Below are 27,425 nucleotides of genomic sequence, written 5' to 3' on the forward strand. Positions count from 1 at the left end.
AGTAGGAGCAGGTGAACCAGCTATGCCAGGTATACAGCAGGAGCAGGTAAACCAGCTATGCCAGGTATACAGCAGGAGCAGGTGAACCAGCTATGCCAGGTATACAGTAGGAGCAGGTGAAACAGCCATGCCAGGTATTCAGTAGGAGCAGGTGAAACAGCTATGCCAGGTAAACAGTAGGAGAAGGTGAACCAGCTATGCCAGTTATAGGTGCAGGAAAACAGCTATGCCAGGAATACAGTAGGAGCAGGTGAACCAGCTATGCCAGGTATACAGTAGGCGCAGGTGAAACAGCTATGTATTCAGTAAGAGCAGGTGAAACAGCTATGCCAGGTATACAGTAGGAGCAGGTGAACCAGCTTTGCCAGGTACAGGAGCAGGTGAAACAGCTATGCCAGGTATACTGTAGGAGCAGGTGAACCAGCTATGCCAGGTATACAGTAGGAGCAGGTGAAACAGCTATGCCAGGTATACAGTAGGAGCAGGTGAACCAGCTATGCCAGGTATACAGCAGGAGCAGGTGAACCAGCTATGCCAGGTATACAGTAGGAGCAGGTGAAACAGCCATGCCAGGTATTCAGTAGGAGCAGGTGAAACAGCTATACCAGGTATTCAGTAGGAGCAGGTGAAACAGCTATGCCAGGTAAACAGTAGCAGAAGGTGAACCAGCTATGCCAGTTATAGGTGCAGGAAAACAGCTATGCCAGGAATACAGTAGGAGCAGGTGAACCAGCTATGCCAGGTATACAGTAGGCGCAGGTGAAACAGCTATGTATTCAGTAAGAGCAGGTGAAACAGCTATGCCAGGTATACAGTAGGAGCAGGTGAACCAGCTTTGCCAGGTATAGGAGCAGGTGAAACAGCTATGCCAGGTATACTGTAGGAGCAGGTGAACCAGCTATGCAAAGTTTACAGTACAAACAGGTGAACCAGCTATGCAAGGTATAAGAGCAGGTGAAACAGCTATGTCAGGTAATGGAGCAGGTGAACCAGCTATACCAGGTATAGGAGCAGGTGAACCAGCTATGCCAGGTATAGGAGCAGATGAACCAGCTATGCCAGGTATAGGAGCAGGTGTAACACCTATGCCAGGTATAGGAGCAGGTGAAACAGCTATGCAGGTATACAGAAGGAGAAGGTGAAACAGCGATACCAGGTATACTGTAGAAGCAGGTGAAACAGCTATGCCAGGTAAAGGAGCAGGTGAAACAGCTATGCCAGGAAAAGGAGCAGGTGAACCAGCTATACCGGGGATAGGAGCAGGTAAAACAGCTATGCCAGGTATTGAGGCAGGTGAACCAGCTATGCCACGTATAGGAGCAGGTGAAACAGCTATGCAGGTATACAGAAGGAGCAGGTGAAACAGCGATACCAGGTATAGGAGCAGGTAAAACAGCTATGCCAGGTATAGGAGCAGGTGAACCAGCTATGCCAGGTATACAGTAGGAGCAGGTGAAACAGCTATGCCAGGTATACAGTAGGAGCAGGTAAACCAGTTATGCCAGGTATACAGTAGAAGCAGGTGAACCAGCTATGCCAGGTATAGGAGCAGGTGAAACAGCTATGCCAGGTATAGGAGCAGGTGAACCAGCTATGCCAGGTATAGGAGCAGGTGAACCAGCTATGCCAGGTATAGGATCAGGTGAACCAGCTATGCCAGGTATAGGAGCAGGTGAACCAGCTATGCCAGATATAGGAGCAGGTGAACCAGCTATGCCAGGTATAGGAGCAGGTGAACCAGCTATGCCAGATAAAGGAGCAGGTGAACCAGCTATGCCAGGTATAGGAGCAGGTGAAACAGCTATGCCAGGTATACAGTAGGAGCAGGTGAACCAGCTATGCCAGGTATAGGAGCAGGTAAAACAGCTATGCCAGGTATACAGTAGGAGCAGGTGAACCAGCTATGCCAGGTATACAGTACGAGCAGGTGAACCAGCTATGCCAGGTATAGGAGCAGGTAAAACAGCTATGCCAGGTATACAGTAGGAGCAGGTGAACCAGTTATGCCAGGTATACAGTAGAAGCAGGTGAACCAGCTATGCCAGGTATAGGAGCAGGTGAAACAGATATGCCAGGTATAGGAGCAGGTGAACCAGCTATGCCAGGTATAGGAGCAGGTGAACCAGCTATGCCAGGTATAGGAGCAGGTGAACCAACTATGCCAGGTATACAGTAGGAGCAGGTGAAACAGCTATGCAAGGTATACAGCAGGAGCAGGTGAACCAGCTATGCCAGTTATAGGTGCAGGAAAACAGCTATGCCAGGAATACAGTAGGAGCAGGTGAAACAGCTATGCCAGGTAAACTGTAGGAGCAGGTGAACCAGCTATGCCAAGTTTACAGTACAAGCAGGTGAACCAGCTATGCAAGGTATAAGAGCAGGTGAAACAGCTATGCCAGGTAATGGAGCAGGTGAACCAGCTATGCCAGGTATACAGTAGGCGCAGGTGAAACAGCTATGTATTCAGTAAGAGCAGGTGAAACAGCTATGCCAGGTATACATTAGGAGCAGGTGAACCAGCTTTACCAGGTATAGGAGCAGGTGAAACAGCTATGCCAGGTAAACTGTAGGAGCAGGTGAACCAGCTATGCCAAGTTTACAGTACAAGCAGGTGAACCAGCTATGCAAGGTATAAGAGCTGGTGAAACAGCTATGCCAGGTAATGGAGCAGGTGAACCAGCTATACCAGGTATAGGAGCAGGTGAACCAGCTATGCTAGGTATAGGAGCAGGTGAACCAGCTATGCCAGGTATAGGAGCAGGTGAAACACCTATGCCAGGTATAGGAGCAGGTGAAACAGCTATGCAGGTATACAGAAGGAGAAGGTGAAACAGCGATACCAGGTATACAGTAGAAGCAGGTGAAAAAGCTTTGCCAGGTATAGGAGCAGGTGAAACAGCTATGAGAGGAAAAGGAGCAGGTGAACCAGCTATACCGAGGATAGGAGCAGGTAAAACAGCTATGCCAGGTATAGGAGCAGGTGAACCAGCTATGCCACGTATAGGAGCAGGTGAAACAGCTATGCAGGTATACAGAAGGAGCAGGTGAAACAGCGATACCAGGTATACAGTAGGAGCAGGTGAATCAGCTATGCCAGGTATAGGAGCAGGTAAAACAGCTATGCCAGGTATAGGAGCAGGTGAACCAGCTATGCCAGGTATACAGTAGGAGCAGGTGAAACAGCTATGACAGGTATACAGTAGGAGCAGGTGAACCAGCTATGCCAGTTTTAAAGTAGGAGCAGGTGAGCCAGCTATGCCAGGTATACAGTAGGAGCAGGTGAAACAGCCATGCCAGGTATTCAGTAGGAGCAGGTGAAACAGCTATGCCAGGTATACAGTAGGAAAAAATGAACCAGCTATAACAAGTATACAGTACAAGCAGGTGAACCAGCTATGCCAGGTATAGGAGCAGGTGAAACAGCTATGGCATGTAAAGGAGTAGGTGAACCAGCTATACCATGTATAGCAGCAGGAAAACAGCTTTGCCAGGAATACGGTAGGAGCAGGTGAACCAGCTATGCCAGGTATACAGTAGGCGCAGGTGAAACAGCTATGTATTCAGTAAGAGCAGGTGAAACAGCTATGCCAGGTATACAGTAGGAGGAGGTGAACCAGCTTTGCCAGGTATAGGAGCAGGTGAAACAGCTATGCCAGGTAAACTGTAGGAGCAGGTTAACCAGCTATGCCAAGTTTACAGTACAAGCAGGTGAACCAGCTATGCAAGGTATAAGAGCAGGTGAAACAGCTATGCCAGGTATAGGAGCAGGTGAACCAGCTATGCCACGTATAGAAGCAGGTGAAACAGCTATGCAGGTATACAGAAGGAGCAGGTGAAACAGCGATACCAGGTATACAGTAGGAGCAGGTGAATCAGCTATGCCAGGTATAGGAGGAGGTAAAACAGCTATGCCAGGTATAGGAGCATGTGAACCAGCTATGCCAGGTATACAGTAGGAGCAGGTGAAACAGCTATGCCAGGTATACAGTAGGAGCAGGTGAAACAGCTATGCCAGGTATACAGTAAGAACAGGTGAAACAGCTATGCCAGGTATAGGAGCAGGTGAAACAGCTATGCCAGGTATATAGTAGGAGCAGGTGAACCAGCTATGCCAGGTATAGGAGCAGGTGAAACAGCTATGCCAGGTATAGAGTAGGAGCAGGTGAACCAGCTATGCCAGGAATACAGTAGGAGCAGGTGAACCAGCTATGCCAGCTATAGCAGAGGGTGAAACAGCTTTGCCAGGTATAGGAGCAGGTGAACCAGCTATGCCAGTTATAATGTAGGAGCAGGTGAAACAGCGATGCCAGGTATACAGTAGGAGCAGGTGAAACAGCTATGCCAGGTATACAGTAGGAGCAGGTGAAACAGCTATGCCAGGTATACAGTAGGAGCAGGTGAAACAGCTATGCCAGGTATAAGAGCAGGTGAAACAGCTATGCCAGGTATACAGTACGAGCAGGTGAACCAGCTATGCCAGGTATAGGAGCAGGTAAAACAGCTATGCCAGGTATACAGTAGGAGCAGGTGAACCAGTTATGCCAGGTATACAGTAGAAGCAGGTGTACCAGCTATGACAGGTATAGGAGCAGGTGAACCAGCTATGCCAGGTATAGGAGCAGGTGAAACAGCTATGCCAGGTGTAGGAGCAGGAAAACAGCTTTGCCAGGAATACAGTAGGAGCAGGTGAACCAGCTATGCCAGGTATACAGTAGGCGTAGGTGAAACAGCTATGTATTCAGTAAGAGCAGGTGAAACAGCTATGCCAGGTATACTGTAGGAGCAGGTGAACCAGCTTTGCCAGTTATAGGAGCAGGTGAAACAGCTATGCCAGGTATACTGTAGGAGCAGTTGAACCAGCTATGCCAAGTTTACAGTACAAGCAGGTGAACCAGCTATGCATGGTATAAGAGCATGTGAAACAGCTATGCCAGGTAATGGAGCAGGTGAACCAGCTATACCAGGTATAGGAGCAGGTGAACCAGCTATGCCAGGTATAGGATCAGGTGAACCAGCTATGCCAGGAAAAGGAGCAGGTGAACCAGCTATACCGGGGATAGGAGCAGGTAAAACAGCTATGCCAGGTATAGGAGCAGGTGAACCAGCTATGCCACGTATCGGAGCAGGTGAAACAGCTATGCAGGTATACAGAAGGAGCAGGTGAAACAGCAATACCAAGTATACAGTAGGAGCAGGTGAATCAGCTATGCCAGGAATAGGAGCAGGTAAAACAGCTATGCCAGGTATACAGTAGGAGCAGGTGAAACAGCTATGCCAGGTATACAGTACGAGCAGGTGAACCAGCTATGCCAGGTATAGGAGCAGGTAAAACAGCTATGCCAGGTATACAGTAGGAGCAGGTGAACCAGTTATGCCAGGTATACAGTAGAAGCAGGTGAATCAGCTATGCCAGGTATAGGAGCAGGTGAACCAGCTATGCCAGGTATAGGAGCAGGTGAACCAGCTATGCCAGGTATAGGAGCAGGTGAACCAGCTATGCCAGATATATGAGCAGGTGAACCAGCTATGCCAGGTATAGGAGCAGGTGAACCAGCTATGCCAGGTAAAGGAGCAGGTGAACCAGCTATGCCAGGTACAGGAGCAGGTGAACCAGCTATGCCAGGTATAGGAGCAGGTGAAACAGCTATGTCAGGTATACAGTAGGAGCAGGTGAACCAGCTATGCCAGGTATAGGAGCAGGTGAAACAGCTATGCCAGGTATACAGTAGGAGCAGGTGAACCAGCTATGCCAGGAATACAGTAGGAGCAGGTGAACCAGCTATGCCAGCTATAGCAGAAGGTGAAACAGCTTTGCCAGGTATAGGAGCAGGTGAACCAGCTTTGCCAGGTATAGGAGCAGGTGAAACAGCTATGCCAGGTATACTGTAGGAGCAGGTAAACCAGCTATGCCAAGTTTACAGTACAAGCAGGTGAACCAGCTATGCAAGGTATAGGAGCAGGTGAACCAGCTATGCCAGGTATAGGAGCAGGTGAACCAGCTATGCCAGGTAATGGAGCATTTGAACCAGCTATACCAGGTATAGGAGCAGGTGAACCAGCTATGCCAGGTATAGGAGCAGGTGAACCAGCTATGCCAGGTATAGGAGCAGGTGAAACACCTATGCCAGGTATAGGAGCAGGTGAAACAGCTATGCAGGTATACAGAAGGAGAAGGTGAAACAGCGATACCAGGTATACAGTAGAAGCAGGTGAAACAGCTATGCCAGGTATAGCAGCAGGTGAAAAAGCTATGCCAGGAAAAGGAGCAGGTGAACCAGCTATACCGGGGATAGGAACAGGTAAAACAGCTATGCCAGGTATAGGAGCAGGTGAACCAGCTATGCCACGTATAGGAGCAGGTGAAACAGCGATACCAGGTATACAGTAGGAGCAGGTGAATCAGCTATGCCAGGTATAGGAGCAGGTAAAACAGCTATGCCAGGTATAGGAGCAGGTGAACCAGCTATGCCAGGTATACAGAAGGAGCAGGTGAAACAGCGATACCAGGTATAGAGTAGGAGCAGGTGAATCAGCTATGCCAGGAATAGGACCAGGTAAAACAGCTATGCCAGGTATAGGAGCAGGTGAACCAGCTATGCCAGGTATACAGTAGGAGCAGGTGAAACAGCTATGCCAGGTATACAGTAGGAGCAGGTGAAACAGCTGTGCCAGGTATACAGTACGAGAAGGTGAACCAGCTATGCCAGGTATAGGAGCAGGTAAAACAGCTCTGCCAGGTATACAGTAGGAGCAGGTGAACCAGTTATGTCAGGTATACAGTAGAAGCAGGTGAACCAGCTATGCCAGATATAGGAGCAGGTGAACCAGCTATGCCAGATATAGGAGCAGGTGAACCAGCTATGCCAGGTATAGGAGCAGGTGAACCAGCTATGCCAGATATAGGAGCAGGTGAACCAGCTATGCCAGGTATAGGAGCAGGTGAAACAGCTATGCCAGGTAAAGGAGCAGGTGAACCAGCTATGCCAGGTACAGGAGCAGGTGAACCAGCTATTCCAGGTATACAGTAGGAGCAGGTGAAACAGCTATGCCCGGTATACTGTAGGAGCAGGTGAACCAGCTATGCCAGGTATAGGAGCAGGTGAAACAGCTATGCCAGGTATAGGAGCAGGTGAAACAGCTATGAAGGTATACAGAAGGAGCAGGTGAAACAGCTATGCCAGGTATAGGAGCATGTGAACCAGCTATGCCAGCATTAGGAGCAGGTGAACCAGCTATGCCAGCTATAGGAGAGGGTGAACCAGCTATGCCAGGTATACAGTAGGAGCAGGTGAAACAGCTATGCCAGGTATACAGTAAGAGCAGGTGAAACAGCTATGCCAGGTATACAGTACGAGAAGGTGAACCAGCTATGCCAGGTATAGGAGCAGGTAAAACAGCTCTGCCAGGTATACAGTAGGAGCAGGTGAACCAGTTATGCCAGGTATACAGTAGAAGCAGGTGAACCAGCTATGCCAGATATAGGAGCAGGTGAACCAGCTATGCCAGATATAGGAGCAGGTGAACCAGCTATGCCAGGTATAGGAGCAGGTGAACCAGCTATGCCAGATATAGGAGCAGGTGAACCAGCTATGCCAGGTATAGGAGCAGGTGAAACAGCTATGCCAGGTAAAGGAGCAGGTGAACCAGCTATGCCAGGTACAGGAGCAGGTGAACCAGCTATGCCAGGTATACAGTAGGAGCAGGTGAAACAGCTATGCCCGGTATACTGTAGGAGCAGGTGAACCAGCTATGCCAGGTATAGGAGCAGGTGAAACAGCTATGCCAGGTATAGGAGCAGGTGAAACAGCTATGAAGGTATACAGAAGGAGCAGGTGAAACAGCTATGCAGGTATAGAAGCAGGTGAACCAGCTATGCCAGCATTAGGAGCAGGTGAACCAGCTATGCCAGCTATAGGAGAGGGTGAACCAGCTATGCCAGTTATAGGAGCAGGTGAACCAGCTATGACAGGTATAGGAGCAGGTGAAACAGCTATGCCAGGTATACAGTAGGAGCTGGTGAAACAGCTATGCCAGGTATACAGTAGAGCAGGTGAACCAGCTATGCCAAGTTTACAGTACAAACAGTTGAACCAGCTATGCAAGGTATAAGAGCAGGTGAAACAGCTATGCCAGCTATCATAGGAGCAGGTGAACCAGCTATACCAGGTATTGGAGCAGGTGAACCAGCTATGCCAGGTATACATAGGAGCAGGTGAACCAGCTATGCCAGATATAGGAGCACGTGAAACAGCTATGCCAGGTATACAGTAGGAGCAGGTGAAACAGCTATGCCAGGTATACAGTAGGAGCAGGTGAACCAGCTGTGCCAGGTATAGGAGCAGGTGAAACAGCTATGCCAGGTATACAGTAGGAGCAGGTGAAACAGCTATGCCAGGTATACTGTAGGAGCAGGTGAACCAGCTATGCCAGGTATACAGGAGGAGCAGGAAAACACCTATGCCAGGTATAGGAGCAGGTGAAACACCTATGCCAGGTATAGGAGCAGGTGAACCAGCTATGCCAGGTATAGGAGCAGGTGAACCAGCTATGCCAGGTATAGGAGCAGGTGAAACACCTATGCCAGGTATAGGAGCAGGTGAAACAGCTATGCAGGTATACAGAAGGAGAAGGTGAAACAGCGATACCAGGTATACAGTAGAAGCAGGTGAAACAGCTATGCCAGGTATAGCAGCAGGTGAAAAAGCTATGCCAGGAAAAGGAGCAGGTGAACCAGCTATACCGGGGATAGGAACAGGTAAAACAGCTATGCCAGGTATAGGAGCAGGTGAACCAGCTATGCCACGTATAGGAGCAGGTGAAACAGCGATACCAGGTATACAGTAGGAGCAGGTGAATCAGCTATGCCAGGTATAGGAGCAGGTAAAACAGCTATGCCAGGTATAGGAGCAGGTGAACCAGCTATGCCAGGTATACAGAAGGAGCAGGTGAAACAGCGATACCAGGTATAGAGTAGGAGCAGGTGAATCAGCTATGCCAGGAATAGGACCAGGTAAAACAGCTATGCCAGGTATAGGAGCAGGTGAACCAGCTATGCCAGGTATACAGTAGGAGCAGGTGAAACAGCTATGCCAGGTATACAGTAGGAGCAGGTGAAACAGCTGTGCCAGGTATACAGTACGAGAAGGTGAACCAGCTATGCCAGGTATAGGAGCAGGTAAAACAGCTCTGCCAGGTATACAGTAGGAGCAGGTGAACCAGTTATGTCAGGTATACAGTAGAAGCAGGTGAACCAGCTATGCCAGATATAGGAGCAGGTGAACCAGCTATGCCAGATATAGGAGCAGGTGAACCAGCTATGCCAGGTATAGGAGCAGGTGAACCAGCTATGCCAGATATAGGAGCAGGTGAACCAGCTATGCCAGGTATAGGAGCAGGTGAAACAGCTATGCCTGGTAAAGGAGCAGGTGAACCAGCTATGCCAGGTACAGGAGCAGGTGAACCAGCTATTCCAGGTATACAGTAGGAGCAGGTGAAACAGCTATGCCCGGTATACTGTAGGAGCAGGTGAACCAGCTATGCCAGGTATAGGAGCAGGTGAAACAGCTATGCCAGGTATAGGAGCAGGTGAAACAGCTATGAAGGTATACAGAAGGAGCAGGTGAAACAGCTATGCCAGGTATAGGAGCATGTGAACCAGCTATGCCAGCATTAGGAGCAGGTGAACCAGCTATGCCAGCTATAGGAGAGGGTGAACCAGCTATGCCAGGTATACAGTAGGAGCAGGTGAAACAGCTATGCCAGGTATACAGTAAGAGCAGGTGAAACAGCTATGCCAGGTATACAGTACGAGAAGGTGAACCAGCTATGCCAGGTATAGGAGCAGGTAAAACAGCTCTGCCAGGTATACAGTAGGAGCAGGTGAACCAGTTATGCCAGGTATACAGTAGAAGCAGGTGAACCAGCTATGCCAGATATAGGAGCAGGTGAACCAGCTATGCCAGATATAGGAGCAGGTGAACCAGCTATGCCAGATATAGGAGCAGGTGAACCAGCTATGCCAGGTATAGGAGCAGGTGAAACAGCTATGCCAGGTAAAGGAGCAGGTGAACCAGCTATGCCAGGTACAGGAGCAGGTGAACCAGCTATGCCAGGTATACAGTAGGAGCAGGTGAAACAGCTATGCCCGGTATACTGTAGGAGCAGGTGAACCAGCTATGCCAGGTATAGGAGCAGGTGAAACAGCTATGCCAGGTATAGGAGCAGGTGAAACAGCTATGAAGGTATACAGAAGGAGCAGGTGAAACAGCTATGCAGGTATAGAAGCAGGTGAACCAGCTATGCCAGCATTAGGAGCAGGTGAACCAGCTATGCCAGCTATAGGAGAGGGTGAACCAGCTATGCCAGTTATAGGAGCAGGTGAACCAGCTATGACAGGTATAGGAGCAGGTGAAACAGCTATGCCAGGTATACAGTAGAAGCAGGTGAAACAGCTATGCCAGGTATACAGTAAGAGCAGGTGAACCAGCTATGCCAAGTTTACAGTACAAGCAGGTGAACCAGCTATGCAAGGTATAAGAGCAGGTGAAACAGCTATGCCAGGTAATGGAGCAGGTGAACCAGCTATACCAGGTATAGGAGCAGGTGAACCAGCTATGCCAGGTATAGGAGCAGGTGAACCAGCTATGACAGGTATAGGAGCAGGTGAAACAGCTATGGCAGGTATACAGTAGGAGCAGGTGAAACAGCTATGCCAGGTATACAGTAGGAGCAGGTGAACCAGCTGTGCCAGGTATAGGAGCAGGTGAAATAGCTATGTCAGGTATACAGTAGGAGCAAGTGAACCAGCTATGCCAGGTATACTGTAGGAGCAGGTGAAACAGCTATGCCAGGTATACAGGAGGAGCAGGTGAAACACCTATGCCAGGTATAGGAGCAGGTGAAACACCTATGCCAGGTATAGGAGCAGGTGAACCAGCTATGCCAGCATTAGGAGCAGGTGAACCAGCTATGCCAGCTATAGGAGAGGGTGAACCAGCTATACCAGGTATAGGAGCAGGTGAACCAGCTATGACAGGTATAGGAGCAGGTGAAACAGCTATGACAGGTATACAGTAGGAGCAGGTGAAACAGCTATGCCAGGTATACAGTAGGAGCAGGTGAACCAGCTGTGCCAGGTATAGGAGCAGGTGAAATAGCTATGTCAGGTATACAGTAGGAGCAAGTGAACCAGCTATGCCAGGTATACTGTAGGAGCAGGTGAAACAGCTATGCCAGGTATACAGGAGGAGCAGGTGAACCAGCTATGCCAGGTATACAGTAGGAGCAGGTGAAACAGCAATGCCAGGTATACAGTAGGAGCAGGTTAACCAGCTATGCCAGGTATACAGTAGGAGCAGGTGAACCAGCTATGCCAGGTATTAGAGCAGGGGTGAACCAGCTATGCCAGGTATAGGAGCAGGTGAAACACCTATGCCAGGTATAGGAGCAGGTGAAACACCTATGCCAGGTATAGGAGCAGGTGAAACAGCTATGCAGTTATACAGAAGGAGAAGGTGAAACAGCGATACCAGGTATACAGTAGAAGCAGGTGAATCAGCTATGCCAGGTATAGGAGCAGGTAAAACAGCTATGGCATGTAAAGGAGAAGGTGAACCAGCTATACCAGGTATAGGAGCAGGTGAACCAGCTATGCCAGGTATAGGAGCAGGTAAACCAGCTATGCCAGGTATAGGAGCAGGTGAACCAGCTATGCCAGGTACAGGAGTAGATGAACCAGCTATGCCAGGTATACAGTAGGAGCAGGTGAAACAGCTATGCCAGGTATAGGAGCAGGTGAAACAGCTATGTCAGGTATACAGTAGGAGCAGGTGAACCAGCTATGCCAGGTATAGGAGCAGGTGAAACAGCTATGTCAGGTATACAGTAGGAGCTGGTGAAACAGCTATGCCAGGTATAGGAGCAGGTGAAACAGTTATGCCAGGTATACAGTAGGAACAGTTGAACCAGCTATGCCAGGTATAGGAGCAGGTGAAACAGCTATGCCAGGTATACAGTAGGAGCAGGTGAAACAGCTATGCCAGGTATTGGAGCAGGTGAAACAGCTATGCCAGGTATACAGTAGGAGAAGGTGAACCAGCTATGCCAGATATAGGAGCACGTGAAACAGCTATGCCAGGTATACAGTAGGAGCAGGTGAACCAGCTATGCCAGGTATACAGTAGGAGCAGGTGAACCAGCTATGCCAGGTATAGGAGCAGGTGAACCAGCTATGCCAGGTATACAGTAGGAGCAGGTGAAACAGCTATGCCAGGTATACAGTAGGAGTAGGTGAACCAGCTATGCCAGGTATACAGTAGGAGCAGGTGAACCAGCTATGGGATATAACCACACATTGTGCCGCAAGGCCGTCCGTTTAGTTTGCCTTCTGTCATTATGCCTCTATCTTATTGAATGTAACTTCTGATGTTTCTTCTTTTCTCTTGTTTTCTAAACCACCACTGTTGAGCTGCCTCCTCCTCATGGTGCTATGAAACCTCAACATTATCACTATGAAACATCAACATTATCACTATGAAGCATCAACATTATCACTATGAAACATCAACATTATCGCTATGCAGCCTTAACATTATCACTATGAAGCATCAATATTATCACTATGAAACATCAACATTATCGCTATGGAACACCAACATTATCACTATGAATCATCAACATTATCACTATGAAACCTCAACATTATCGCTATGCAGCATCAACATTATCACTATGAAACATCAACATTATCACTATGAAACATCAACATTATCGCTATGAAACATCAACATTATCACTATGAAGCATCAACATTATCACTATGAAACATCAACATTATCATTTAGACTTTGGTTTTGATTACTTCCAGAAATGACAGGAAAGAAATGCAAACTAGACTTCATGAATGTATATTATATTGTTATTATTCTGTTATGTTTGATGTATTCATTCATTATTTAAATACATTTGATTGGGATTTTACTTTGTGATCGTTTGGTTGACGGAACATGTAGCTTTATATGGCGATATGATGACACTGTCCAGAGTTGTTTCCAGAAGGATCTCTAGGGACTCTTGACACAACAAAATCTTGTATATTTTTTGTGTGCCAATTTGTAACATATTTTGTAAGTGTATATTTTTCTTAGAAAGTGCTGTGAAGTATTTTTGTGTGAGTAACCTTTTATCCCCCTCTACGGGCAGTGGAAAGGATGTACAATACAATGCTTCTGGGTTTAAAAACCCAAATATGAAAGAAACAACAGAAAAAGGTGAAATATCTCCATTTTGATGGGAGTTTTGACATAATAAGATATTGTTCTTGTTGTGAGAGTGTTGTGTTGTTGTGAGAGTGTTGTGTTGTTGTGTAAAACACAAATAAGCAAAGAAAAAAACATCTGGAAAAAATATTCAAAATTTGTGAGCAGTTTCCTGTTTTATTAAATTTCATGTAAATTATTTGAGTTTTATTTTGTTTTTATGGTGTAACTGTTGCAAAGGTTTTACATATTTGTGATCAAGCCTGTATGGTGACAATGTAATACTGGTAATTGCTGAGTTTTGTAATAATGTTTATGGAGTAAATATAAACATTAAATTAATATTTTGAACACTGCTTTCTGAAGAGAGTTGGCTTGTGACTAGTGATTATTCTAATCGGTAGGCGTAATAACTTATATGTGAAGTAAGTTCTGCAATATGCTGCTATAATCACAACAAAATGCTAAAATATCCCTTCACTGTCTTCATGTTTTGAAGCCTCTTACAGATGCAGCCTCCTCCTCATCTCTGCTCTCCTAGTTTGGCTCCTCATGTTATTTTAATGTCAGTTTTAATTGGCATGCAGGCTCAGGCATGGAGGTATGACCAGAAAGACTGCTCATCCATAGCTGGGGCTGGCCCTGCTGCTAGCTGGCTGCCGTTGCTCTACTGTTGGCCCTGCTGCTAGCTGGCTGATGTTGCTCTAAACCTGGCCCTGCTGTTAGCTGGCTGATGTTGCTCTACCGCTGGCCCTGCTGTTAGCTGGCTGATGTTGCTCTACCGCTGGCCCTGCTGCTAGCTGCCTGCCGTTGCTCTACCGCTGGCCCTGCTGCTAGCTGGCTGATGTTGCTCTACTGCTGGCCATGCTGCTAGCTGCCTGCCGTTGCTCTACTGCTGGCCCTGCTGCTAGCTGCCTGCCGTTGCTCTACCGCTGGCCCTGCTGCTAGTTGGCTGATGTTGCTCTACTGCTGGCCCTGCTGCTAGCTGGGTGCTGTTGCTCTACTGTTGGCCCTGCTGCTAGCTGCCTGCCGTTGCTCTACTGTTGGCCCTGCTGCTAGCTGCCTGCCGTTGCTCTACCATTGGCCCTGCTGCTAGCTGCCTGCCGTTGCTCTACTGCTGGCCCTGCTGCTAGCTGGCTGATGTTGCTCTACTGCTGGCCCTGCTGCTAGCTGTCTTATGTTGCTCTACTGCTGGCCCTGCTGCTAGCTGGGTGTTGTTGCTCTACTGTTGGCCCTGCTGCTAGCTGCCTGCCGTTGCTCTACTGTTGGCCCTGCTGCTAGCTGCCTGCCGTTGCTCTACCGTTGGCCCTGCTGCTAGCTGCCTGCCGTTGCTCTATTGCTGGCCCTGCTGCTAGCTGGCTGCCGTTGCTCTACTGCTGGCCCTGCTGCTAGTTGGGTGTTGCAGTGTGGTGGCTGACTGATTGACTGCAACACGTCTTCCTGGTATCCTGTTTAGTTGGAGCTGGAGATACAGAGGCGGCCTGGGCCAAAACATAAAAAACATATCTTCTCTCATATTGACAGCTGGTGTTAGCTTTGTTTCTATTCTTTACTCACCCACAGCAGACAGGGGAGCAGAATGGTAGACTCAGTGAAGGGGGTTGGTATCTAACAGGTATACATTGATCTTTAGTTAGTATAAATTAGTATACCATCACATCATCACACCAGATACAGGTACATTCATACTAGATGAATTCAATCATGATTGGGTTCAAATACACATTTAGATTTGTGAACAGCCATCAACAACAACCACAATCCGTAAGGAGCAAATAGCTAAATGAGAGAGCAGCAGTGTGATTCACATCAATGTGCTATGTAGATATCAGTAATAAGTGGTATCCGTATCACCTGTAGACTACACCTCTGCTGTCATCCTTACCTCCAAGCGTATAGGGCGGCCCACAATTGGCCCAGCATTGTCCGGGTTAGGGGAGGGTTTGGTCGTAGTAGGGCTGTCATTGTAAAATAATAATTTGTTCATAACTGACTTGCCTAGTTAAATAAAGTACAAATATTGTAGTGCTTCATTATAACTGTATTAGTAGAACCATAAGAGCCACTTGACCTGAGGATTGTGTAGGCTGTGTTTCAGTGAGACTCAAGGAGTGGTATCTGATGGGAGTGAAATAGCGTGGCGATCCTCCAGCCACTCCAGATGTTCTGAAGCGAGGATCTATGCTCCATATGGCACCCTATTCCCTACATAGTGCCCTACCTTTAACCAGAGCCCTATGACAAATGGCACCCTATTCCCTACATAGTGCCCTACTTTTGATAAGAGAGCTATCAAAAGTAGTGCACAATATAGGGAATAAGTTGCCATTTGGGATACACAGCGAGTTATCTCATTGTTGCCATGGTCATTTTATTACCGTAATCACTCTCTCATGGTTGATTGATGCTCCCCAGGACTGCCGCGCAGAAGAAATATCATCCCCCAGAGAGAAGCACGAGAGAAGCACTCTGCCTTCCCGGCGGGCCTGGAAAGCAAATCAAGTACACTATAGGCTTACTGCTGGCCAGTTGGATGGTTCATATTCAGGGTTGGGGAGTAATGGATTACCAAAAAATGGTAACTGTAATCCGTTACCAGCAAAAATATTGTAATCAGATTATAGATCTTTTTTATTTTATTTTTACTTTTGAAAAATGAGATGATTACTTCGAGGATTACTTTCAAATTCAGAAAAAAACATCTCAGACACTACTCTGTTTTCTGAATGACATTCAAATCAGCATTGAAAAAAGGTGCAAGTTTAAGTTTCTTCCACCTGAGCAAGTCAGAGACCACTATGATGACACACCAAATGGGTTTGATGGATAGCGGGAAAAGAGCAGGAATAGGCTTTTGTAGGCTACAGTCCAAGTTATGTCTTCCAATGGCGCAACTGCTGTCGGCATCCAAATATTATCCAACTTGAATAAACGCTTGGAGGTAAGGATGACAGCAGTGGTGTAGTCTACGGGCGATACGGATATCACTTATTACTGATATCTACATAGCACATTGATGTGAATAGATTAGATGGCAGCAGCGTGTGTGCAAAGTTTCAGATCCAGTGAAGCATTGCAATACTGGACAATATTTTGTATCAAGTCTGCCCAAATGTGCAAAATTGGTCAATTGATACCTTTTCAAGTACATAACCACAGAGAACATACAAAAATGATATGGTAATACAAAATGTAAGTTTACACATTTTGGGGTGGCAGGTAGCCTAGTGGTTAGAGCGTTGGACTAAAAACCCGAAAGGTTGCAAGATTGAATCCCTGAGCTGACAAGGTAAAAATCTGTCGTTCTGCCCCTGAACAAAGCAGACATTCATTTTACATTTCCACAAACTTCAAAGTGTTTCCTTTCAAATGCTATCAAGAATATGCATATCCACTGTTCCTAGGCCATCATTGAAAATAAGAATTTGTTCTTAACTGACTTGCCTAGTTAAATAAAGGTAAAATATATATTTTTCAAACACACTCCCAGGAATGTCATACTGATGGATCATTAACTTCCCTACAGAAAAGACACTAACCTTCACACATGTAGATGGTCGGGCGGGGTGGGTGTGGAGCCAGAGACAGCAGTGGGGTCAAACTTTAGACCCCAGTTCCTACATTTGAATAAAAAATTGATTTTATCAAACAAAACTATGCTACATTTTATCTCTGGGACCCTCAGGATGACAAATCAGAGCAAAATTACTGAATGTAACTACATTATTTACCTTCAGAGGTGAATGTATCAAACCAGTTACTGTGATAAAGGTTTTTTTGTTGTTGTGCAATCTCATCAAACAATAGCATGGTCATTTTGTTCACTGTAATAGCTACTGTAAATTGGACAGTGCAGTTAGATTAACAGGAATTGAAGCTTTCTGCCCATATCAGACATGTCTATGTCCTGGAAAGTTTGCTGTTACAATGTCATGCTAATCACATTAGTGCTCGTTAGTTCAACTGTCCCGGTATAGGGACACCGATCCCGTAGAGGTTTTAAAGGGGCAATCTGTAGTTGCTACATCCATTTTTGGACTTATAAATTATATATATCCATTGATTGTTGAAGAATATAACTTACAGTCCAAGTTATGTCTTCCAATGGCGCAACTGCTGTCGGCATCCAAATATTATCCAACTTGAATAAACGCTTGGAGGTAAGGATGACAGCAGTGGTGTAGTCTACGGGCGATACGGATATCACTTATTACTGATATCTACATAGCGCATTGATGTGAATCACACTGCTGTTCATTCAGCTATTTGCACCTTATGGATTATGGTTGTTGTGGACGGATGTTCACAAATCTAAATATGTATTTGAACCCAAAAATGGTTGAATTCAAGAAGTTTAAGCTGCCTATCAATCCTTGTTTTTAAAACTAGTGGACAGCCAGTGAAAAATGTGTTGTTGCAACAGCTGCATTGTGTGGATCCCAGCCCATGGAATAAAAGTGGGGCTTTTATTACTCAATCTAATTCCTTCTGATAAAAAAAAATTCCTAAGACCTAATGGACATATGCTCAAACTCACACACTTAAAACATTTTTTTTTTTTTAAAGGATCGAACACTTTTTTTTTTCAATTTTCACCTAAAATGACATACCCAAATCTAACTGCCTGTAGCTCAGGACCTGAAGCAAGGATATGCATATTCTTGATATGTGAAATTAATGTAGAAGAATATAACACATTAGATCTGGTAAAAGATAATACAAACAAAAACCATGGATTTTCAATCTTTGAAATACAAGAGAAAGGCCATAATATAATATTGCAGTTTAGGCGCAATTTAGATTTTGGCCACTAGATGGCAGCAGCGTGTGTGCAAAGTTTCAGATCCAGTGAAGCATTGCAATACTGGACAATATTTTGTATCAAGTCTGCCCAAATGTGCAAAATTGGTCAATTGATACCTTTTCAAGTACATAACCACAGAGAACATACAAAAATGATATGGTAATACAAAATGTAAGTTTACACATTTTGGGGTGGCAGGTAGCCTAGTGGTTAGAGCGTTGGACTAAAAACCGAAAGGTTGCAAGATTGAATCCCTGAGCTGACAAGGTAAAAATCTGTCGTTCTGCCCCTGAACAAGGCAGACATTCATTTTACATTTCCACAAACTTCAAAGTGTTTCCTTTCAAATGCTATCAAGAATATGCATATCCACTGTTCCTAGGCCATCATTGAAAATAAGAATTTGTTCTTAACTGACTTGCCTAGTTAAATAAAGGTAAAATATATATTTTTCAAACACACTCCCAGGAATGTCATACTGATGGATCATTAACTTCCCTACAGAAAAGACACTAACCTTCACACATGTAGATGGTCGGGCGGGGTGGGTGTGGAGCCAGAGACAGCAGTGGGGTCAAACTTTAGACCCCAGTTCCTACATTTGAATAAAAAATTGATTTTATCAAACAAAACTATGCTACATTTTATCTCTGGGACCCTCAGGATGACAAATCAGAGCAAAATTACTGAATGTAACTACATTATTTACCTTCAGAGGTGAATGTATCAAACCAGTTACTGTGATAAAGGTTTTTTTGTTGTTGTGCACTCTCATCAAACAATAGCATGGTCATTTTGTTCACTGTAATAGCTACTGTAAATTGGACAGTGCAGTTAGATTAACAGGAATTGAAGCTTTCTGCCCATATCAGACATGTCTATGTCCTGGAAAGTTTGCTGTTACAATGTCATGCTAATCACATTAGTGCTCGTTAGTTCAACTGTCCCGGTATAGGGACACCGATCCCGTAGAGGTTTTAAAGGGGCAATCTGTAGTTGCTACATCCATTTTTGGACTTATAAATTATATATATCCATTGATTGTTGAAGAATATAACTTATAAATGCCTCGTGAGCTTAGTTCAACTGTCACACTCCATGAGAACCCAACATATAAGCTTGTTTTTCTCCAATGTTTTAAACATTGTAAATGTAAACAAACACTGTGTAGCCTCATAACTTAAAATAATATGTTGATATCATGGATGGTCAGTCCTTGCATCCATAGCTCTGTCTATTCATCTGAGAGTGGTTACATTTATCCAGGCCCATCCCTCAGCTTTTTACAGAAACAGAGGCAGGGCAACCGTTTTGCTATTGTTTCATCTGTAGATTTGCACTTTAAACAGCTGCATATTATCAAGGTATCAATGTGCCACCAACAAAAAGGTAAACAATAGGCCTGTAGCAAATGCAGCATATGACATTCATTTTTCACATGTTAATAGCACTTTTCAGTTGTGCTCAAAGCATGCCATTCCATGAGCGCAGCAATTATTTTTCAACTCGAATCAACAGCCACATCAGTCCTCCAAGACAATAAAATCATAAACAACACAGTAGGGCTGGCTAATAAGGTAAAACAATTTGGCTAATCTATACTTCCATACTTACAAGGCCTATTTAGAAGATCAAGGGGTATAACATTTATTGTAATGACTGTAATTGTGATAGACTTAGATGTTTTATGTAAAGATATAATTTAAACGCATTCTTATATGTAGTAGAAAGCGATGGGTTAGAAGAAGCCTACATAACCAACCCAGCCACCCCAGTCATAGACTGTTCTCTCTGCTACCACATGGCAAGCGGTACCGGAGTGCCAAGTCTAGGACCAAGAGGCTTCTAAACAGCTTCTATCCCCAAGCCATAAGTCTCCTGAACATCTAATCAAATGGCTACCCAGACTAATTGTAGTAGTAGTAGTAGTAGTAGCTACATTGGTCATATTGATGTTGCATTTATTATTACACCCTTAATGCATGCAATAATTTATCTGCTTTTGACAATTACACCTCTCACCACAGCATTGCGCTGCAGTCAAAGTACAGACCAAAAACCAACTACCGTCCTTCCGTTTCATGCTCCCCCAGTTTCCGGAAGATTGCTGTACAATGATGGAGAAAATTGAATCCTGAGACCGTACCCAACTATTCAACACAATTTCTGAGAATAAAACTACCAAAGTCCAAGATAACGAGTAACGACACAAATACAAGACAGGTACTGTGAATGTATGACATATTTAAATGTTGTTAACTAAAATATAAAGTGGGCTGTTAAATTGTGCTAACCTGTTAGCTAGCTGGCGGTCAGCTAACGTTAGGAGGTAGCGCTTAGCAAGCAGCTAGCTAACTCCCTAACTTTGGCGAAACGGCTTCGGAAGGTGTTAGCTAGCTGACTAGCTAAATCACCTAGCTAACTCATTGGTGTTGATTATAATTAGTTAGCTAGGTAACAACGTGAAAAACATTATATATATTGAAAAGGACCTTGTTAGCTAGCTAGATAGGTTAGATTAGCGTTGATTTACTGGCTTAGTTTCGTGTTGGTGACAATATGTCAGTCTTCCTTATGTCGTATAGGTAGGTAGTTAGCATTGTTTCGAGGTATTCATTTCCTTAATAGTTAGCTAACCAGTTATGAACAGCAAAAACAACGTAAAGTTGCTTCCATCTTGTACGCTAATAACGTTACGTGTATAGAAGATAACTTAATCATATAATTTTGTGGGTGTAAGTGGATGTCTATATTTAGCGTACACAAAAGGCATCAAAAGAGCTAGCAAACTAATTCCACAAATGACTGCAGTTTAAAGGTTTCTCGTTAGCCAATGTTAAATGGTCTGTTGGCCAGCCAAATGTCTATCATGCGCTAACTAGATAGCTACATTTAGTCTTGTCAACTTGAAATGTGTGCCATGGTCACAACTTCAAATCATAAAAGAATAATGTTGTTAGTATATCGTTAGCTAGCTATGGTTTTGCCACGGTAAATGTTGAGATGTAGCTAGCTAGTTAACAGAGTTGTTGTTTTCTCCATCTTTTAGATGCCATTTTCAGCCAGATGCTAAGGTTGTTAGCTAGCTAGCATGCTAATGGTTAGCTCGCCAGATTCCATTTTGTTTTTGTCGACTTTGGTCTGACTGGTTAGCTGCTGATTATTATATATATTTTTTTATAAAAAAACGGGACTCCGTTAAATAATGCTTTTAAAGGAGGTGACATTGTTGCATCAGAGTAAACGATGCACACCAAGCCAGGAATAATTTTCCTTGATATCCTGAAACGTCCTTATTAACTATAGTGTATTGAACGCTAGCTAACTTACTAGCTAATAAGCTGGCTAGTTAACCTGCTTTCTGCTATTTGTTGATGTCATTTCGGCCACGTCAATAACATCAATATGTGTGTGTTTTATTAATGTGCTGCATGTCATGAATCAGATCACCTGTCTGTGGCCATCCCCCACCTGCTGACTGTGTCAGTGTGTCAAAGATTTCTATTCAAAGCATTTCTATTGTCGACCCGGTACAGCCAGAAGAGGATGGCGATGGCCTACTTCTCTGAGCCTGCTTCCTCTCGAGGTTTCTTCCTTCTAGGGACTTTTTCCTGGCTCTTGAGCTCTTGCTTCTGCTTGGCTTGCTCATTGGGTTCTAGGCCAGGCTACTGTAAAAGCACATTTTGACAACTGCTGATGTAAAATTACATTTTGATTGATTACATTTGATTGATTATCCATAGCAGCTGGATCGTGGTGACTCAGCGATAGACAGCGTTTTATCTCCAACTTCTCTCCCTTCGACACCTGATGGAGGGCTCCGACAGTTCCGAGCCGGGCGCCAGTGACCAACCAGAGGCCCAGCGCAGGCGGCAGCGGGACCGGCTAGACCGGGAGGAGGCCTTCTACCAGTTTGTCAACAACCTGAGTGAGGCAGACTACCGGCTGATGAGAGACAACAACCTGCTGGGTACCCCAGGTAACTTGCTTTCCTTTAATACACCTGTAGTAACACCTGTTATAAACCTGTAACACACCTCATTAGACAACAACCTGCCGTGAACCCCAGGTAACTTATTTTCCTTTAATACACCTGTTATAAACCTATAACACACCTCATTAGACAACAACTTGCCGTGAACCCCAGGTAACTTACTTTCCTTTAATACACCTGTTATAAACCTATAACACACCTCATTAGACAACAACCTGCCGTGAACCCCAGGTAACTTATTTTCCTTTAATACACCTGTTATAAACCTATAACACACCTCATTAGACAACAACTTGCCGTGAACCCCAGGTAACTTACTTTCCTTTAATACACCTGTTATAAACCTATAACACACCTGTAACACTTCATTAGACAACAACCTGCTGTGAACCCCAGGTAACTGTAATACATATCTGAGGGTTAACAGAGCATTGTAGACATTGCTTTTCTATCTCATTTAAAAAGTTAGATATCTTAGCATTCTTTTTAATTTAGGGCTTTATTTCTCTACTGCAGACTGGGTTGAATTACGTTTTCGGTCAGTTTTTTAGATTGGCTATCGAAGGTTGTTGTCTCAGGTTTGAGTTTTTCTTATCATGCCACATCCAGGTCAGTGGGGTGGGCAGTATGTTTGGAGCATCCGCTAGTGGAACACCTTTCCTGGGGAGAGCAGTAAGAGGACAGGGCCTGTCCTGGTAAGTCTGGTGGTTCTCAGTACTGTCCTGTTGCAGTGTAAACAGGAGACATACTACAGCTTTATGGGCAAATACTTGGGTATTTACAGTACTAAATGAATGTAGTTAGTCAGTGTCTGTATACTAAGTTGTAGTTTCATCCCTCCTAGGTGAGATCACAGCAGAGGAGTTGTTGAGTCGGTTGCAGCAGATTAAGGATGGACCAGAGCAGCAGCAGCAGCCTAGCATCAACACCAGTGAGACTGGAGAAGCTACAGGAGGTAAGGCTCCTCTGTACTTTTCATTATGTCATTCAAGCAGAAATTCAAAGTTCGACAACTTTTAAAGATGGAGTCCTTAATGGTGAAATTATGACCAGTCACTGCAAACCATTAGAATGTTGATATGTTCTGTCTTCCATTAGAACTGGCAGAAGGTCCAGAGGACCCTTCTAACGGTGACACCCTCTTGGATTGGCTGAACACTGTCAGGCGGACAGGCAACACCACCCGCAGTGGTCACCGAGGCAACCAGTCGTGGCGGGCGGTGAGCCGGACCAACCCAAACAGCGGAGACTTCCGGTTCAGTCTGGAAATCAACGTTAACCGTAACCTGGCCGAGCAACAGGCCCGCGCGGAGGGGGAGGCGCAGGCGATGGAGGAGGCCCCAACAAGAGCACCTGGCAATGGGGTGGAGGTCCAGCCTGAGGCGGGGATGGTGGCGCCCATGGAGACAGGAGAGGTGCTGGAGGAACCAGTTGTGGAGGAGCTGGCTGTCATAGTGGAACCAGAAGCAGAGATGGAGCCAGAGCCAGAGGCTGAAGTAGAAGCTGAGCCAGAACTAGAAGTAGAGATGGTCCCAGAGTTAGTAGTAGAGGTAGTCCCACAGCCACCCAGCCCTGTCACCACCACCCCTCCTGTCTCCAGACCAGCCAGTCCCCTGGTGCAGGCCCCTCCAGTCACCCCGGCCCCCGCCCCTCCCAGCCCTCCCCCTGAGGAGCCTCCACGACGTGGCCAGAGACGAGCCCGCAGCCGTAGCCCCGAGCAGCGCCGGACCAGGGCTCGCACCACACGGAGCCGTTCCCCCCTCACCCTGGACCGACTGGACGGCCTCCCCCGCCAAGTGCCCACCGCAGCCACCTCACACAGCCCTGCCACCCAGGCACCCGCAGAGGGAAGCTCACGGACTCGACAGCATGTTCTGTCCCGGCAGAGCACCGCAGAGTACGAGGCCCAGTCAGCCGGAACAGGGTTTGACACAGGTTCTGGGAACGCCCCAGAGCCCGTTACTACCCCACCCCAGGAGGGAGAGGCCGCGGGCGGGGAGGGAGCAGCAGGACGACGTCCCCCCACCATCATGCTGGACCTGCAGGTGCGTCGCGTTCGTCCAGGTGAGTACCGCCAGAGGGACAGCATTGCTAACAGAACCCGCTCACGCTCCCAGAACTCCAACAACACCTTCCTGTACGAGAGTGAGAGGGGTGGATTCCGCAGGACCTTCTCCCGGTCCGAGCGTGCGGGTGTGAGGACGTACGTCAGCACCATCAGGATCCCCATCAGGAGGATCAGTGATGCAGGGTTGGGAGAGGCCACCTCCATGGCTCTGCAGACCATGATACGACAGATCATGACCGGCTTTGGAGAGCTCAGCTACTTCATGGACTCAGACTCTGACTCCTCGGACTCAAACCGTGGAGCTGGTAACCCCTCCGGCGCTGCCGACCTGGCCGAGGCGCTCAACACTCCCGAGGGGGGAGTAGCCGGCATGGCGGAGGGGGCGGAGCCTCCTGTCTCAGTGAGCGGGCATAGTATGGGAGGAGCCGGGGAGGCAAGGACAGAGGAGGGGGAGGGGGAGGACGGGATTGGTCTGGGTCTGGCCCCAGGGATAGGTTTAGGGGTGGGTGGCACCACCAGGGAGGGGCGAGCTCGGCCCCGTGCCCCCATCAGTTTGGAGGAACCAGGGTCACTACCCTTCCTCCGCCTTGCTCACTTCTTCCTCCTGAATGATGAGGATGAGGAACAGCCCAGAGGACTCACCAAGGAGCAGATCGACAACCTCTCCACCAGGAACTTTGGGGAAAGTGATGCTCTGAAGACCTGCAGTGTGTGTATCACAGAGTATGCTGAGGGGAACAAGTTGAGGAAGTTGCCCTGTTCTCATGAGTACCATGTTCACTGTATCGACCGCTGGCTGTCTGAGAACTCCACCTGTCCTATCTGCCGCAGGGCCGTGTTGGTGTCTGCTAACCGGGAGAGTGTGGTCTAACCTGGAGAGCTGGAGGACAGGGGTCAACGCTGCTCCTGGCAGCTCCAGTATATAACACCGTGTCAGTTCTGCAGGCCTTTCTCTAGTCAGACCATTTACATTGTTCATGTTTTTCTTCTTAAGCCATCAGTGAGTTTTATCCAACTGACATGCCGGTGTTTGGACGGACAGACAGACAGACAGACAGACAGACAGACAGACAGACAGACAGACAGACAGACAGACAGGAAGGAAGGAGATGTCCTCATAGACTCTGTAGGAAGAGACGTGAGAAAGAGATGCAACTGGCTAACAGACCCCACTCTCCCCTACCTGTCTTACCCCAAATGGGACTCCACTGTCCCCACCTGACCCTGCTCTCCACCTGAAAGACTTAACTGCATTTATCAATACTCTGGAACGGCTCACAGACTGTCAGTGTGTCAAAGCTTGCTGAATGAGTTTTTAAGTTAAAACTGTAGAATGTTGTACAGGCTTTAATGGGGAGAACAAGATGTGACGGACTCGGATTCAGTTGGGAATTCTTAGCTATCAGTTTATTTGGAATCGTATTGCATCATATTCAGGACATCGGACCAATAGTACTGATTATTGATTATGAATTGTGTTGAACCGTCGTTGAGATGGGATGTAGGTATCTGTTAACTGATGCTAGTATGTAGTCTAACTCTAGCCCATCACATGAAGCATTGATCTGGCCTGTTTCTATTTCTGCCCTCTGACAGTGTTCCGTTATGACCTGGCCTGTGTACACAAAGCATATCACAGTATCAGTGGGGGTCTAGGATCAGTCCATTATTGGGGGTCTAGGATCAGTCCATATAATCTTATTCATTATGACCTGAAAGGGCCAACTGATCGTAGGTCCTCACTCCTACTCTGGGACACTTTGTGGATACGGCCCCTGAATGATAACGACAACTCCTAGTGATCCTAACCCTGTCACTATGACATCCTGTTGGTTCTGCTACCATATGACCAGGAAGTAAACAGAGGGCTGCGTTATGGCTCTGTCTCCACCACCCTATCTCTATATAGTGCACTCCCCATAGGACTCTGGTCAGAAGTACTGCTCTATATAGGGAATGGTGCCATTTGGGAATCACATTTATGGCTTCCATGTGGTGTTGCATGAAGGATCTGGATTTAGACCCCAGCCAGGTTAGACCCAGGCCAGGTTAGACCCAGGCCAGGTTAGACCCTGGCCAGGTTGCTGCTTCTGTCCTGTGTATAGGCCTAGAACTTCTACCACCAAGAGACGTCTTCATATCTGGAACACCAGTGCAATAACTACAAAGTGGGAAAACTGAAGAAGTGTAATATTCTAAACTTGTATATTATTATTTCTAAAATATTGTAGACTGAATATTCACAGTTAAAATGAAGACTTGTTCCCTTTTTAAAAAATGTGTTAAGCTTTTTATTTTCTAGAGCCTGGTTCTTTCTGTACATTCTGATAGCGCTGTTTGTTGGTGAGCGGTGGGACTGTAGGATGCTGTACGTTGGCTGATCACACAGACAGAGGGAGGGAGTGTTCCATGCCATGATGACACCACATTATTCTATAGGTTCCATGTGTTCTCACGGTTGCCGTCATTACCTCCTCCCTGTATAAATAAAGTTTTGGGTGGTTGAAGCTCTGTTATTGTTGATAATGACCAGTTGTAAATGAAATGTATGTCTTTCTGACAGTGCTTCCCTACTAGTCTGGCTGTCTTCATCAAGGCCTCCTCCTTCACTATGTTTGATGCGTCCCAAATGGCTCCCTATTCCCTATAGTGACTTACTTTGACCGGAGTTCTATGGGCTCTGGTCAAAAGAAGTGCATAATAAAGGGAATAGGGTGTCATTTTGGGTCACAGCCCAGTTCTGTATTTTAACAGGCTGTAGTTTAATATCCGTATGTTCACCAAGGGCACCCCTCTTTATCATGAAATACAGTGCCGTTGGAAAGTATTCAGACCCCTTGACTTTTGGTGAGGGGGGGGGACAATTTAATGTATTTTAGAATAAGGCTGTAACGTAACAAAATGTGGAAAAAGTCAAGGGGTCTCAATACTTTCTGAAGGTGCTGTGTATATATTGGGGTGCTTTTAAGTGGATTTTTCCCAGTTGTATACGTGATAAATACCACCTTCCCACTTGGTTATGAATGCAGCATGAAAGGCATTGCATGGTCAATCAGATATTTGCATTGGCCGTGCATCATTTACAGTGATATGGCCTATGCATGTCAGGGCATTCCCACCCAAGATGTTTATAGCTAAACCAAGATAGACCACTGCCCGTTGTTTCAAACGGGAATGAATTACTCGTAGTGGGCAGAGCCAAGCACGAGATAGAGATCCTATTGCTGCGTTCTAGCTAACATTTGCATATTTCCGTTAGGGAACGCCTATTGTGAGTGTGTGCATTAACTCAATTTGCCTCTG

At 46.2% G+C, this 27,425-nt stretch overlaps 1 protein-coding gene across 4 annotated transcripts; it reads left to right on the forward strand.

Moving 5' to 3' along the window:
* Positions 1–20,128: 20,128 nt before the first annotated feature.
* rlim (ring finger protein, LIM domain interacting) lies at positions 20,129–26,633 on the forward strand. Of its 4 annotated transcripts, none has more exons than XM_014213367.2 (4): positions 20,129–20,283; positions 21,807–22,039; positions 22,884–23,009; positions 23,153–26,633. In XM_014213367.2, the coding sequence occupies exons 2-4, from the start codon at positions 21,871–21,873 to the stop codon at positions 24,991–24,993; spliced, it is 2,136 nt and encodes a 711-aa protein (XP_014068842.1). In that variant the 5' UTR covers positions 20,129–20,283; positions 21,807–21,870; the 3' UTR covers positions 24,994–26,633. The 4 variants fall into 4 exon arrangements, with proteins under 4 accessions (XP_014068842.1, XP_014068841.1, XP_014068844.1 ...); XM_014213366.2 differs by having other exon boundaries at positions 20,130–20,283; positions 21,804–22,039; XM_014213369.2 differs by having other exon boundaries at positions 20,130–20,283; positions 21,804–22,039; positions 22,899–23,009.
* The last annotated feature ends 792 nt before the right edge of the window (positions 26,634–27,425 follow it).

The sequence above is a fragment of the Salmo salar genome, chromosome ssa09 (assembly GCF_905237065.1).
Source record: "Salmo salar chromosome ssa09, Ssal_v3.1, whole genome shotgun sequence".
Lineage (NCBI taxonomy): Eukaryota > Metazoa > Chordata > Actinopteri > Salmoniformes > Salmonidae > Salmo > Salmo salar.